At 46.0% G+C, this 15249-nt stretch overlaps 2 protein-coding genes across 2 annotated transcripts in view; both read left to right on the forward strand.

Annotated features, from left to right (window-relative positions):
* LOC133420880 (uncharacterized) overlaps positions 1 to 9498 on the forward strand; it is a 130353-nt gene extending 120855 nt beyond the window's left edge. The window contains exon 7 of the mRNA XM_061710761.1: positions 9393 to 9498. Coding sequence (XP_061566745.1) covers positions 9393 to 9498 — 106 coding nt within the window. The remainder of the gene's footprint in view (positions 1 to 9392) is intronic.
* Positions 1757 to 15249, forward strand: part of LOC133420881 (disintegrin and metalloproteinase domain-containing protein 19-like) — a 203996-nt gene continuing 190503 nt past the window's right edge. Inside the window, 2 exon segments of the mRNA XM_061710762.1 lie at positions 1757 to 1802; positions 2523 to 2606. Of these exon segments, the coding sequence (XP_061566746.1) occupies positions 1757 to 1802; positions 2523 to 2606 (130 nt within the window).

Here is a 15249-nt window from a genome sequence, read left to right on the forward strand (position 1 = left end):
CACGCTACGAGCCAAGCCAGGGCAGGGGGAACCACCGCGTCCGATGGTCATCAGGGTGACACTGTTCCGTGTCAGGAATGCTATTCTGCGCCGTGCGGGGGAGGCCTCAACGCTGCTGTACAACGGGAGGAAGGTATTTATCTTTCCCGACTTCACATCGTTGGTGGCCAAGCAGAGGGCGGCCTTTGTCCAGGTGAAAAAGGAGCTCCTCGCCTGTGGTAATGTTAAGTTTGGCCTCCGGTACCCAGCTACACTGCACATCACCCTGTCGGGTGGCCAGACCCACAAGTTTGAGGACCCGGACCGGGCTTTGGATTTTGTGAACAAGAAACTGAAAAAGAACCCGGGTCCAGAAGATTCCACCAGCTGAGGGCTGGGCCGCTGATATCCTTATTTACAGCCATGACACGGAATGTTGCGAACTTTAGACTGATTATGCGCTCTGCTCAGAGTATGTAGGTGCTAGAGGTTTTATTTTTATTTATTTATTTATTTTTTTTATTTTACTTTATTTAATTAATTTTTTTTTTTTTTTTTTTTAATTTAATTTATTAAGTAATCGTCACTCTCTTGCTGAGGATTCTCTGTTTGATAACTCTGTTGCACTGAGGATTACTCCACTCTTAAATGGAGTCATTTATTTATTTATTTTTATTTAGTTTTTTTTTTTTTTTGTTATTTTTATTTATTTATCTATTTATTTTATTTTAAATTATTTATTTATTTATTTATTCATTTATTTTTTTTAATTTATTTTATTAAGTGATCGTCACTCTCTTGCTGAGGATTTTCGGTTTAATGACTGTCGCACGGAGGATTACTCCACTCTTAAATGGAGTCATTTATTTTGTGTTTTACTTTGTGGTACCTTTTTCTGTTTTGGCTTATATACCTTTTGGTTTTTAGGGGACAGCTCAATTCTGCATTCCCTTTAGTCGTTTGGTAGTACAGAGACACTACAGGTAACGACAGGTTTTATTTCAGAGGAGGGGGGGGGTAGCACGCATCATTATTTGGATGCTTCTGCTAGGTGGGAACAAGGGGGGGGTGCTCTGCTCTGAGCTGGGGGGGTTGTTTGTTTCTGGGGGGGGGGGGGGGAGGTTGGCACCTACCCTATACTTTTGGTTTTATTTCATGTTTATGCTTACTATGTTGATAGATTTTTATTTTAGTCTCTCATGCTTACTACTTGGATCTAAACCTCTGACATTTGATGGCACAGTCTAGGAGATCACCTCTCATTGCAGGTGGAGATGTTAAATTTGTTAGTTTGAATTGTAAGGGCCTAATTAATCCAATTAAACGAAGTAAGGTTTTACATTATTTGCGCCATCTCAATGCCCACATAATTTACTTGCAAGAAACTCATCTGAGAGAGGTGGATAACATGAGGCTTAAAAAGAGCTGGGTTGGGAACATTTACTCATCCTCTTTTTCTAGTAAATCACGGGGGGTAGCTATTCTTTTGCACAGGGATATTCCCTTTGTTCATACCCGAACAATCACTGACCCTGCTGGCAGGTTTATAATTGTTATTGGGTGCATTTTTGATGTGAAGGTAGCTTTTGCGAATGTGTATGCCCCTAATTGGGACGACGAATCCTTCTTCAGACGGGTTTTTTCAAGGATACCGGATCTGTCTGTATATGAATTGATCCTGGGGGGGGACTTTAATTGTTGGATGAATCCTTCCTTAGACCGCTCCTCCCGTACCTCAGTTGCACAATCCAAATCAGCCAAAGTGATTGAAGCCTTTATGAGAGAGTTTAATGTGGTTGATCCTTGGCGTTTCCTCAATCCAGGTAAAAGAGCGTACTCATTTTTCTCACATGTTCATTCTACTTACACGCGCATTGATTTTTTTTTAGTGACCAATAGACTACTTACTTCCATTTCGGACTGTAAGTATGATGCAATAGTTGTATCGGACCACGCGTCCGTTTCCATGAACATTTATTTTCAGAAGTTCAATAATACGAGGCCACCATGGCGTTTAGATACACACTTGCTATTGGATAGTAATTTTGTTAATTTTCTCAGCAAGCGGATTGATTTCTTTTTTCAAATCAACAAAACTCCAGAGGTAACAGCCTCTGTGTTATGGGAGACAATGAAAGCGTTTATTAGAGGAGAGATTATCTCCTATAAAACTTATCAAAAAAAATCTGCAAAGGAGAAATTAGCCAAGATATCTCAGCGCATTGCAATTTTGGACTCTTTGTATGCCGCCTCTAAACAACCAGATACCTATAAGGAACGCATGGCCTTGCAAGCGGAGTATGATCTCATTATGTCACAGTTTACAGCTGAGTTACTACTTCGTTCAAGGTCACGATTTTATGAACAGGGAGATAGAACTAGTAAGCTTCTGGCTCATCGGCTGCGACAAATTTCAGCATCTCAGTTAATCCCTCGAATCGAAACTGGTGCGGGAGTGACGTCAGACCCTGTGGAGATCAATAGGACCTTCTTTGATTTTTATAAATTGTTATATTCATCGGATTTTTCTCATGCTCCCCCAGATCTGCTCTCTTTCTTCGATAAAATTGACACTCCTACTCTGGACCAGAGCGTGGCGGGGGGATTGGAGCGTCCTATTACAGCAGGTGAACTTGCAGAAGCAATTAAATCGCTCCAAAGCGGTAAAAGCCCTGGCCCAGACGGCTTTCCGGCCGATTTTTATAAAGTATTCTGGAAGCAACTGGCTCCGCACCTGCTAGAGATGTTCACTGAATCTTTTACTTTGGGCACACTGCCCCACACCTTAAACCAGGCCCGTATTTCGCTGCTTTTAAAGAAGGGTAAGAACCCCTTACAATGTGGTTCATACCGGCCCATTAGTCTGCTGAACGTTGACTTCAAATTGCTGTCTAAAGTACTGGCCAGACGCTTAGAAACCGTTCTCCCCTCTATTGTATCGCTGGATCAAACAGGGTTTATTCGTAACCGACATTCCTTTTTTAATCTTAGGGGGGTATTTAATGTGGCTTATAGCCCTTCTCCATCTGCTATGCCTGAAGCCTTGGTCGCGTTGGATGCGGAGAAGGCGTTTGACAGAGTGGAATGGGATTATTTGTTTTTTATTCTGGGAAAATTTGGTTTTGGGGAAAAATTTGTTTCATGGGTTAGATTATTGTACGCCTCGCCACTCGCCTCTGTTAGAACGAATAAAACAAATTCCGAATACTTTCATTTAGGTCGTTCTACAAGACAGGGTTGCCCATTAAGTCCTCTTTTATTTGCCCTTGTGATGGAACCTCTGTCGATCGCCTTACGGTCTAACCCCGATATTCGCGGTATAATTAGACACAATGTGGAGCTGAAGGTAGCCTTGTACGCGGATGATCTTTTGCTGATTCTTTCTGATATAGCGCGTTCCATTCCTGCGGCCCTCTCGGTTTTAGATGCTTTCAGTAAGGTTTCGGGATATAAACTGAACCTTGACAAAAGCGAATTATTCGCTGTGAATAAGCAGGCAAGAGAGTTTCCACTTAGACAGTTTCCATTTAAGGTCTCGAACTCTGGTTTCATTTATCTTGGTGTGTATATAGCTGACACACAGGCTAATCTTTATAAGAAAAATTTTCTCTCTCTGCTCACACGAATTAAAGATGACTTTGAGCGGTGGTCCCTCCTAAATCTCTCTGTTGCGGCTAGGATCAATACAGTTAAAATGAATATTTTTCCACGTTTTCTTTACTTATTTCAGTGCATCCCAATTTTTCTTCCTCTCTCTTTTTTTCGTAAGTTAGACAGCCTTATCCTGGATTTTGTTTGGAATAAAAAGACTCCTAGGTTGAGCCGCCAAGTATTACAAAGACCCAAAGTCGCAGGTGGAATGGCGTTACCTAACTTTTTATACTACCACTGGGCGACCACTGTTAGGAATTTAAACTACTGGATTCAGTACGAAAACATTGGGGTCCCCCCATCGTGGTTGGTCATGGAGGCGAACTCAGCTCATCCGGTATCCTTGAAGGCCTTGTTATACTCACCCCCTCACTCCTCTACCTCTGGTTTTGCCAAAAATGTAATTGTGGCCTCTTGTCTTAAGACCTGGGCTCAATTTAGACGCCATTTTGGCCTGCATAGATTCTCTGTCGGGGCCCCGTTGTCAGCGAATCACGCATTCCCGCCGTCTTTACTGGACAATTCCTTTGCTTTATGGGCTAGGCTGGGCATAAAAACCGTAAGAGACATGTATGTTGACTCAATTTTTGCATCGTTTCAACAACTTGTCGATAAATTCTCACTCCATAAGGAACAATTTTTTAGATACCTGCAAGCGCGGCATTGGGCCCGTACTGCATTCCCAGAATTCCCAGCTCTACCTAACCCTTCAAATTTTGAGATGTTCCTGAGACCTCTAACCTCACTGAGGGGGGCAATCTCGGTAATTTATTCAAATATTTATGACCTTCATCTGGACTCCTCAACTACGCTTAAAACAGCCTGGGAAGCAGATTTAGGTGCGAAAATCCTCGATGAGGAGTGGGTGGAAGTTTTGAGAAGAGTACATAAGTCTTCAATTTGTGCTAGACATAGTTTTATGCAATGCCGGATCATACATCGGGCTCACTATACCAAAGCGCGGCTCGCAAAAATGTTTGACACAGTGTCTCCTCTGCGTGACTGATGTCACCAGGCCACCGCAAGCTACATACACATGTTTTGGAGCTGCCCCTCGTTGAAAAGATTTTGGTCTGATATTTTTTTTACATTGTCTAAGGTAATGGGTAAAGATGTCGCCCCTAATGCTCTAACCGCCCTGTTTGGTGTGTGGCCTTTGCAATCTGGTCTTTCTCCTGCTAACAAAGACTTGACTGCATTCACAACCCTGCTGGCCAGGAGGCTGATCCTGCTGAGATGGAAATCAACAGCCCCACCCACCCATACGAGCTGGATTAAAGAGGTGCTTTACTTTCTTAAACTGGAGAAGATCAGACTGACCCTCTCTAATAGATCTGATTCATTTGATGTAACTTGGAACTGCTTTGTGTCTTATGTGAACAGCACGGAATGTAAGATCTCTTTAGACTGAAAGGGGACTGTCAACATTTTATTTTGCAAGATGCGCATACTATTATTTATGTATTCTATTCTATTTTTGATAAGTAACTCTTCATATTTTATTTTTCTTGTGCTTGAATAGGGTAGGTGCCAGGGGGGGTGGGGGGAGGGATGGAGAGGTTGAGTCTTGTTTTACGGCTCTGTTATTTTTACAACTGTTGATTTGATCTTGTGAACCAGTGTATTTTTTTTTTTTTTAATGAAAAACCACAATAAACAGATTGTTAAAAAAAAAAAAAAAAATGCTCCACAAAGTCCACAAAGCACATGTGGACAGGTTGGGACTGAGGGTAAAACGTGAGGGTAAATAGCTCGTCCATTACTCTGAGATTAAATGCTAATGGTGAAGAAACCTACTATTGGTCTCTGAAAAATACCTGAATATGGAGACCATCTTTTTTTATGTGGATTGTCTGTATACAGTCATAAGATTAGTGACTGAATTTAAGACTGAAAAAGATTGAAAGTCTTACACTATCTGCTTCTTATCTCTATGTGTCAGGCAACATCTAACTGGCTTAGTGGATTTGCCACCGTGTCTGCCAGAAACTGTGCAGATGTTAAAGCGACACTACGTAACTTTTCCACCTTAATATCATATTTCCAGAGTCATTGTGATGGTACATCAACTTCCAACAGGTTTAATGACACCTCTGTCATGGTCTGGGGGGGTCTGTATCACCTTCACTGGCACTATGTAACTTTGAGGAGCATGGTAGGAACCCTGCCACACTAAAAGACTACAAATCGTTACGACTTTGACTGCTTTACGGCATACGTCACTTCCCCCTCCTTCCCGATTCGCAGTCGAGACGAAAATGGGCGGGGCTTGGAGCTCAGAGCTCCGCAGAACCTGTTGCTGCGTTGCTGCTGCAGCAGCTCCACACAACAGACGTGGGGAAAAGATCCTAATGGTTTAACTTTTCAACGGATTCCTGCTCGGAGGCAGAACCACGCAGGCCAAGTATCTGATATAACAAAGTAAAAGAGTGAAGGAGTCGTCGGCTCGCTTTGGATCGCGGCTGTAACGACCAAACACCTTCCACAAGCCTGAATTATGGTTCTGCGTTAAATCGACGCAGACCTACGGCGTAGGGTACGTGGTGACGCGCAACGTACGGTGCGTGTCGCCGCGTACCCTACGCCGTAGGCTCTGCGTCGATTTAACGCAGAACCATAACTCAGCCTTAAACCACAAACACTCACACAGACCGCGTCGGATCAAAACACGGGTTTTATTCCCCACTTCGCCAGCTAAACGCAGTTGCTGGCCAGCTCTCTGCGGTGCAATTAACCCCTATCTTCAGATAAAACTAGTTTGTTGAGGAAAAAATATTAACTCTTATTTGTAGCTGCAGAGGAAAAAAATAATCTCACGAGGAAAACAAAAATAATCACGCCTCGGAGCCTCTTCAGCATAATATAGCAGTCAAAAAAAAAGAAAAGAGAAGTAAGAGGGATACAAAACATGTACTGTATGTTGTACTATTATACAAATTTATTGAAACACATGGCTTCAGTAGTGATTTCATATGGATCCAGACCGTTAATAATCATTATTTTCTCCATATACTGCTCCCTGGCTTCCTTGTTTAAGGTATCCCGGTAAATTCCAGTTCCTTTCCAGCAGTTTAACATCTTTTTTTTTGCGTTCAGTCTGTTCACTTGGTGAAACAGAAAAGTGTCCCGTGTCCTCTCATCAAAACAAATGCAGCGACAGGACAGGAGTTTTCCGGCAGTACGCGCTGGTGCTCATGGGAAACGTAGTGTTCTTTCTGGTAAAACACTACCGCTTTTGTCCAAAAGATGCCGCCAAACTCAGAAAAGCTGAAAGTTACGTTGTGCTGCTTTAATGTTTCAAAGTAAATTAACCCCCCTGTTGTCCTCATTTTCTGAATACACCCCGTGTCCGCCGGGTCAAAATGACCAGTCTTCAGTAAACCCCCATTATGAGCACCTTAATTGAATTTTAAACACCAAATTTCCTCTTGCTTGAAAAAACAACTTGTCATTCATCACAAAATGCGTGAATGCTTAAGTTTTCCCTCTTCATTTGTATTTCTATAGGTAAAGAAAAAAAATTGCAAAAAGGAGTTTTGAATTTATTTCTATTCATCCCAATGACTTGGTTTCTTTTTTCTCTCCAGTGAACAATTTTAGATAATGTACAATACAAAAATATGAAATATAATATATCCCATTCAACTAATTGGCACATATAGGGCAGTATGCAAGTCCACAGCCTTTGCAGATATATTTATTACACCTGCAGAACACAGGATAGTCCTTCTTTTGAGGGCAGAACTGACATCTCTTCCTCTTACTTGCCCTAGCTGGGGAAGTTACATTTCAAGTTAAAAAAATATCGTTTAATGGATTTTTTTAACACAGTGGCGGGACATTGTGACCCGAGGACAATAGGAGGGTTAAGGAAAGTTATCAATACTAATACTTGGATTATAAAATTGCCCAATAACTCTTTGTGGGAGAAACTTTTAACATACAAAGAAATATTACACTTGTATAAAGTTGGGGATGCTGGACTGATGTCCTTAATGATCCGTATTCACATGCACACTTAAGGAATACAACATCTTCCATTTTCTCATAACACAATCAGTATAGTTTTTGCATAAATAAATCTTGTCTCTCAGACCTTGACCAAGCGTTGATCCCACTTCCAAATGAGTGACATAACAGTGGCTGTTCTCTTTAGATGACGGAGACAATGTACTGTATGTATTTTGGTCCAAGACCATTCAGGTCTTTGTAGACCAGCAGTAAGATTTTAAACTCTATCCTTTGTCTCACTGGAAGCCAGTGTAGTGATTTCATGACCGGTGTAATATGGTCCAGTTTCCTGGTGTAATATGGTCCAGTTTCCTGGTGTAATATGGTCCAGTTTCCTGGTGTAATGTGGTCCAGTTTCCTGGTGTAATATGGTCCAGTTTCCTGGTGTAATGTGGTCCAGTTTCCTGGTGTAATATGGTCCAGTTTCCTGGTGTAATATGGTCCAGTTTCCTGGTGTAATATGGTCCAGTTTCCTGGTGTAATGTGGTCCAGTTTCCTGGTGTAATGTGGTCCAGTTTCCTGGTGTTACATGGTCCAGTTTCCTGGTGTTACATGGTCCAGTTTCCTGGTGTAATATGGTCCAGTTTCCTGGTGTTACATGGTCCAGTTTCCTGGTGTAACATGGTCCAGTTTCCTGGTGTAATGTGGTCCAGTTTCCTGGTGTAATATGGTCCAGTTTCCTGGTGTAATATGGTCCAGTTTCCTGGTGTAATATGGTCCAGTTTCCTGGTGTAATGTGGTCCAGTTTCCTGGTGTTACATGGTACAGTTTCCTGGTGTAATATGGTCCAGTTTCCTGGTGTTACATGGTCCAGTTTCCTGGTGTAATATGGTCCAGTTTCCTGGTGTTACATGGTCCAGTTTCCTGGTGTTACATGGTCCAGTTTCCTGGTGTAATGTGGTCCAGTTTCCTGGTGTTACATGGTCCAGTTTCCTGGTGTTACATGGTCCAGTTTCCTGGTGTAATATGGTCCAGTTTCCTGGTGTTACATGGTCCAGTTTCCTGGTGTAACATGGTCCAGTTTCCTGGTGTAATGTGGTCCAGTTTCCTGGTGTAATGTGGTCCAGTTTCCTGGTGTAATATGGTCCAGTTTCCTGGTGTAATGTGGTCCAGTTTCCTGGTGTTACATGGTCCAGTTTCCTGGTGTAATATGGTCCAGTTTCCTGGTGTTACATGGTCCAGTTTCCTGGTGTAATATGGTCCAGTTTCCTGGTGTAATATGGTCCAGTTTCCTGGTGTAATGTGGTCCAGTTTCCTGGTGTAATATGGTCCAGTTTCCTGGTGTAATATGGTCCAGTTTCCTGGTGTAATATGGTCCAGTTTCCTGGTGTAATGTGGTCCAGTTTCCTGGTGTTACATGGTCCAGTTTCCTGGTGTAATATGGTCCAGTTTCCTGGTGTTACATGGTCCAGTTTCCTGGTGTAATATGGTCCAGTTTCCTGGTGTAATATGGTCCAGTTTCCTGGTGTAATATGGTCCAGTTTCCTGGTATAATGTGGTCCAGTTTCCTGGTGTAATATGGTCCAGTTTCCTGGTGTAATGTGGTCCAGTTTCCTGGTGTAATGTGGTCCAGTTTCCTGGTGTAATGTGGTCCAGTTTCCTGGTGGTTGCAATAATCCAACCTACTGAAAATTGCCACGATAATACAACACATAGAATTAGTTTTTTCTGTTCCACTACTTTTCCTTCTCTCTTTTTTTAAAAATGTAATTTTGTGTAATCAATTTCTTTCCTCTCTTTTTTTTCCCTAGTGGGCTTCTGGTTCCAGACTTTACAGAGACCTACTACTCAGAAGATGGGCAGCAAGTGACCGTGAGCGATCACAATTACACGGTAAGTCGCAAACAACAGAATTAGGCACTTCAGTGGTAAGTCATAGCAGTGAAGGCCTGCGGATAATCCTACAGGACCTGTAACATAAAGGCTGAATTATGCTTCTGCGTCAAAATGGCGCCGTGCCTACGGCGTGTGGTTTGGATTGACGCAGAGGACACGCCGTCACCTGCGCCGTCTCTGACGTGCACCTCCTGAAAATTGTAACTACGCGTCGAGGAGACGCAGACCACACGCAGACCGAGAGGGCTGTGATTGGTTCGTTTGAAAGCGAAGCATTTCCGGTTTCCGGTTTGAATCAGTAGTGAACTTCCAGGGCTCTTTTCTTCGTTTATATGTGATTTTTTTTGTTTTTGTTTTTTGCACAATAGTTGTCCTTATCTCTTTGATTTACTGTGACCGGAAAAAGTCGGATAAACCATTCAGAAAAAGATCGCTAACTAGTGGCCGCGGGGGGTACTGCACCGCGACCAAATGGAGAGACGGAGAAGTCAGAAGGGTTCAGCACGGCGTCACGGCTGCGGCGTGTGCTCTGCGTTGGTGTGATGCAGAAGCATATTTCAGCCTTAAGGCATTCCTGTTTTGATTTACAGTTCTCAATCTTGGCTCATTCTTACGACGGAGTATTAGGGCCAAACTAAGACGAAATTTATTTTTTTTAATTACGAGAATAAAGTCATAATAATATGAGAATAAAGTCATAATGTTGCGAGAATAAAGTCATAATATTACGAGAGCTCCAAAGCTCCGGCCTGCAAACATGCACAAAAGAGAAAAAAGGGGGGCCAGCACAAGAAACTACCGGAACGATGGACAAAAATGATGGCTATGAGATACTTATAATAAAATGGAAATGGAGAAGAGAGGAAGGGAAGAGAACAGAAGAAGGGTGAGAGGCACCACCCAGTGGATCATGTCGGTGCCCCCCTGCAGCATAGGCCTATAGCAGCATATCTACCACCAAGCTATATATGAGACTAGTCTTGTTCTATAGCTGCAACTATGACTACTGACTCTAACACACTAGAGTTTACACTAAATAGAGATTTACCAACACCAGCTAGAGGTTTACTAAACACTAACTATAGGCTTTACTAAACAGAAAGGTTTTAAGTTTAGTTTTAAAGGTGGAGGTGGTGTCAGCCTCCTTAACCCAGATTGGAAGTTGTTTCCATAGTAATGGTGCCTGATAGCAGAACGCCGCCCTCCAAATGTACATTTGGATCCTCTAGGAACTACGTGTAATCCTGCACTCCGAGCACGGAGAGCTCTGCCAGGAACATAAGGCACCCTTTCCCGGTGGAGAACCATGGCCTCGGTTTTGGAGGTGCTGATTCTCATCCCTGCCGCGTCGCACTCGGCCTCAAACCGCCCCAGCACATGCTGAAGGTCCCGGTCCGATGAAGCCAACAGGACAACGTCATCTGCAAAAAGCAGAGATGAAATCCTGTGGTTCCAAAACCGGATCCCCTCCGGCCCCTGGCTGCGCCTAGAAATCCCGTCCATAAAAATTATGAACAGAACCGGTGACAAAGGGCAGCCCTGCCGGAGTCCAACATGCACCGGGAACAAGTCTGAGTTACTGCCGGCAATGCGAACCAAACAATCATCCTAAAGGACCTGTAACATAAGCGATTCCTGTTTTAATTTACAGTGCTCAATATTGGCTCATTCTTGGTTGAGCTGCAAGAAAGAAAAAAGCAGAGAGAGCAATATTCTGTAGCGTCTAGCCACATGCTTAGGAACTCAGTTAATCAGCAAATTTGGTTTGGTTTACAGGAAAAATGTCATACAAATTAACATAACACAAGCAAAGATGAGGGTAGAGACAGCAACTGGAACTGCTTTTAAAGTGTTTATGGACTTCACACCATGAAAACATATATGATGTCTACACACACACACGGTGCCCAAGGTTTCAACCATATTAACATTTTATAAAAAAAAAGGGTTGTCTGTGAAAGCAATGCAACCCAACACACTTCTAGGAGATCATCATTAACCCTTGTACTGTCTTTGGGTCAAGGAAAGAGGAAGAGAAGAAGGGAGGAAAGAAGGAAGGAAGGAAGAATGAAAAGAAGGAAAGAAAGAAGGAAGGATGGGAGAAAGGAAGGAAGGAAGGAAGGAAGGAAGGAAGGAAGGAAGGAAGGAAGGAAGGAAGGAAGGAAGGAAGGAAGGGAGAAAAAGAAGGATGGAAGGAAGGAAGGAAGGAAGGGAGAAAAGAAGAAAGGAAGGAAGTAAGAAAGGGCGGGAGGAAGGAAGGATGGAAGGAAGGAAGGAAGGAAGGAAGGAAGGGAGAAAAGAAGGATGGAAGGAAGGGAGAAAAGAAGGATGGAATGAAGGAAGGAAGGAAGGAAGGAAGGAAGGAAGGAAGGAAGGAAGGAAGGGAGGGAGGGAGGGAGGGAGGGAGGGAGGGAGGGAGGGAGGGAGGGAGGCAGGGAGGGAGAAAAGAACGACATGAGAATTAGGTAATTTTGACCGGAAGACAGTCCAAGGGTTAAGGACAAGGACATACATCTTGAAACAGAATGAAAATGTTCCTAAATCATCCTATTACAAAATTCAAACTGTGCATGTGGAATCGATTCAGACTCCATTCCAGACAGCCACAGACCTCCCCCGCTGAATCAACAGAGAGGCAGAAAGGCGCATATTTCTTCACTAAAGAAACACATCAATGACCCAAGTTCTGGCGTTCTTTTTGCTATTGAAATTTGTGTTAATGTAAAGATGCTCTTCAAGACTTCCTAAACTCATCTTTATATGTCTTGTTTGTGCCACTCATTGCGTTGAATTTAAAGTAAAAATAATAACATAAATAAATAAAACAAGCATAATTAAAGTTTCAATTTTCACCAATAAAGATCAAGGACTGAAAACGGACACCATCCATGACTCTTTATGTCAGTCAAACCATTCAAAAAATATGGCAGAAAATAGGCACTTACAGTATAGGCGGGTACGCCCCATATTGATTATTCATCAGGGCAAAAGTACTAAATGAACAGCGTGTGCTATTTTGCTCATTTGAGAGACGCAGTCCTCTTTGCACGCTGTTAGTAGATCAGCTTGCACATTGGTTTGCGGGTGATGTCAAGTTTGCACACGTTTTTACGCACGCAAACCTTTAGTAAATCAGGCCCTCTTGATTTAACAGAATATTTTTAAGTCTTAACTTAACATTTTGATAGAAGAGGATGATTCAACAATGAACTGATAGGAATTCCAGATTAAGGAGCCTCTAGAAGCAAAAGAAAACTGGGTGTGTGTAGCGACAAAAAGGGGGATGAAGTTTGTTACTGTGTCAGAGTTGCTGTAAAGAATTCATGAAAAGATTTGGAAAGCAAGTGGGAAAGATGGATACATTTATAAATAAATATGCATGATTGAAGTATGTTTATATCATATACTGACGATATGTGAAGTTTCCTAAACAGAGGGGCAGATGGAGACAAATTATTAGAGAAGGAGGCTAATCTAACAATTTTCTTCTGAGTGATAAATAATTGCTGTAAATTAGAAGGATAAGTACTGGCCCAAACAATATTACAATAGCTGAGATGTGGATAAATTAAACTTTAATAAAGTATGTTTAAAGAATTCTGCGATATAAAAGCACTCATTTTTCTGATGATACCGATTGAGTTCAATACTTTGTTGTTGACAAGATTAATATGTTCGGACCATGATAACCTTTCGTCAATTTCAAGTCAAGTTGCGACATGATACAGGTGTGTACCGATTTTCGTGCATGTACGTCAAACCGTATTGTGGGGCTTGAGGCAAAATGTTTTCCGGGGGGGGGGTTGTTGAGCCATTAGGCCACGCCCATTAATGCAAACCATTAAATATCAAATTTATTACCAGGCCTGACTTGGTGCAAAATTTGGTGACTTTTTGGGCACGTTTAGGGGGGCAAAAAGGCCCTCCTTTAGTCGGAAGAAAAATAAAAACAACGAGAACTCTACAGATACAATAGGGCCTTCGCACTGTAAGTGCTCGGGCCCTAATTAGACAGTCTTTGTCCTAGAAGGAAACAAAGCTCTGAGCGCTGTGCAGCGGGACTGTGGGCCAAATTGAGTTTGAGCAAACTAAAAGATTGGTTTTATTGAATGCACTGCTTGAATTTGTCAGGCTGGTGAGGTGAGGACCCAGATGCAGGAGAGAGAGTGGGAGGCTGGAGGCAGGAGTTCTCAAAACAAGGAAAAACCAGGCCAACACACGGCCAACGTTCCGGGGGCCGACCTCGGGACTGGGCCGACCGGCCCTGGCTGCGGGGGAACCCGGGTCCGCGGCGCTGGCTGCGGGGGAGTCCGGGTCCGCGGCGCTGGCTGCGGGGGAGTCCAGGTCCTTGGAGCTGGCTGCGGGGGGGCACGGGTCCGCGGCGCTGGCTGCGGGGGAACCCGGGTCCGCGGCGCTGGCTGCGGGGGTGCCCGGGTCCGCGGCGCTGGCTGCGGGGGAGTCCGGGTCCGCGGCGCTGGCTGTGGGGGTACCCGGGTCCTTGGAGCTGGCTGCGGGGGGGCACGGGTCCGCGGCGCTGGCTGCGGGGGTACCCGGGTCCGAGGTGCTGGCTGTGGGGGAACCCGGGTCCGAGGTGCTGGCTGTGGGGGAACCCGGGTCCGAGGTGCTGGCTGCAGGGGAACCCGGGTCCGTGGCGCTGGCTGCGGGGGAACCCGGGTCCGCGGCGCTGGCTGCGGGGGGGCCCGGGTCCGTGGTGCTGGCTGCGGGGGAACCCGGGTCCGAGGTGCTGGCTGCGGGGGAACCCGGGTCCGCGGCGCTGGCTGCGGGGGGGCCCGGGTCCGTGGTGCTGGCTGCGGGGGAACCCGGGTCTGTGGCGCTGGCTGCGGGGGAACCCGGGTCTGTGGCGCTGGCTGCGGGGGAACCCGGGTCCGAGGTGCTGGCTGCGGGGGAACCCGGGTCCGAGGTACTGTCTGCGGGGGGGCCCGGGTCCGTGGTGCTGGCTGCGGGGGAACCCGGGTCCGAGGTGCTGGCTGCGGGGGAACCCGGGTCCGCGGCGCTGGCTGCGGGGGGGCCCGGGTCTGTGGCGCTGGCTGCGGGGGAACCCGGGTCTGTGGCGCTGGCTGCGGGGGGGCCCGGGTCTGTGGCGCTGGCTGCGGGGGAACCCGGGTCCGAGGCGCTGGCTGCGGGGGAACCCGGGTCCGTGGTGCTGGCTGCGGAGGAACCCGGGTCCGTGGCGCTGGCTGCGGGGGAACCCGAGTCCGCGGCGCTGGCTGCGGGGGGGCCCGGGTCTGTGGCGCTGGCTGCGGGGGAACCCGGGTCCGTGGCGCTGGCTGCGGGGGAACCCGGGTCCGCGGCGCTGGCTGCGGGGGGGCCCGGGTCTGTGGCGCTGGCTGCGGGGGGGCCCGGGTCTGTGGCGCTGGCTGCGGGGGAACCCGGGTCTGTGGTGCTGGCTGCGGGGGGGCCCGGGTCTGTGGCACTGGCTGCGGGGGGGCCCGGGTCTGTGGCGCTGGCTGCGGGGGAACCCAGGTCTGTGGTGCTGGCTGCGGGGGATCCAGGACCATCACCGGAGCAGGGGCTGATGCGTCCACGACCACCACAGAACAGCGGCTAGCTCTGGCTGGCGTCAACGCCGTCGTCGGCGTCGCTCCAGAGCCTGAATGCTCCTGGGCCCACCCAGAGCCAGTGTTCCCCAGAAGGGGGACTCCAGCTCATCCGGGTGCCGCCAACCAGGAATAGTGAGTTCCGCCTCCCGGTACACGTAGTCCCAGAAGGCGGAACTCTCTCCCGCTGGGTCCATACTGGTGGTTCCGTTCT

This window comes from Cololabis saira, chromosome 20 (assembly GCF_033807715.1).
Source record: "Cololabis saira isolate AMF1-May2022 chromosome 20, fColSai1.1, whole genome shotgun sequence".
In the NCBI taxonomy this organism is placed as follows: domain Eukaryota; kingdom Metazoa; phylum Chordata; class Actinopteri; order Beloniformes; family Belonidae; genus Cololabis; species Cololabis saira.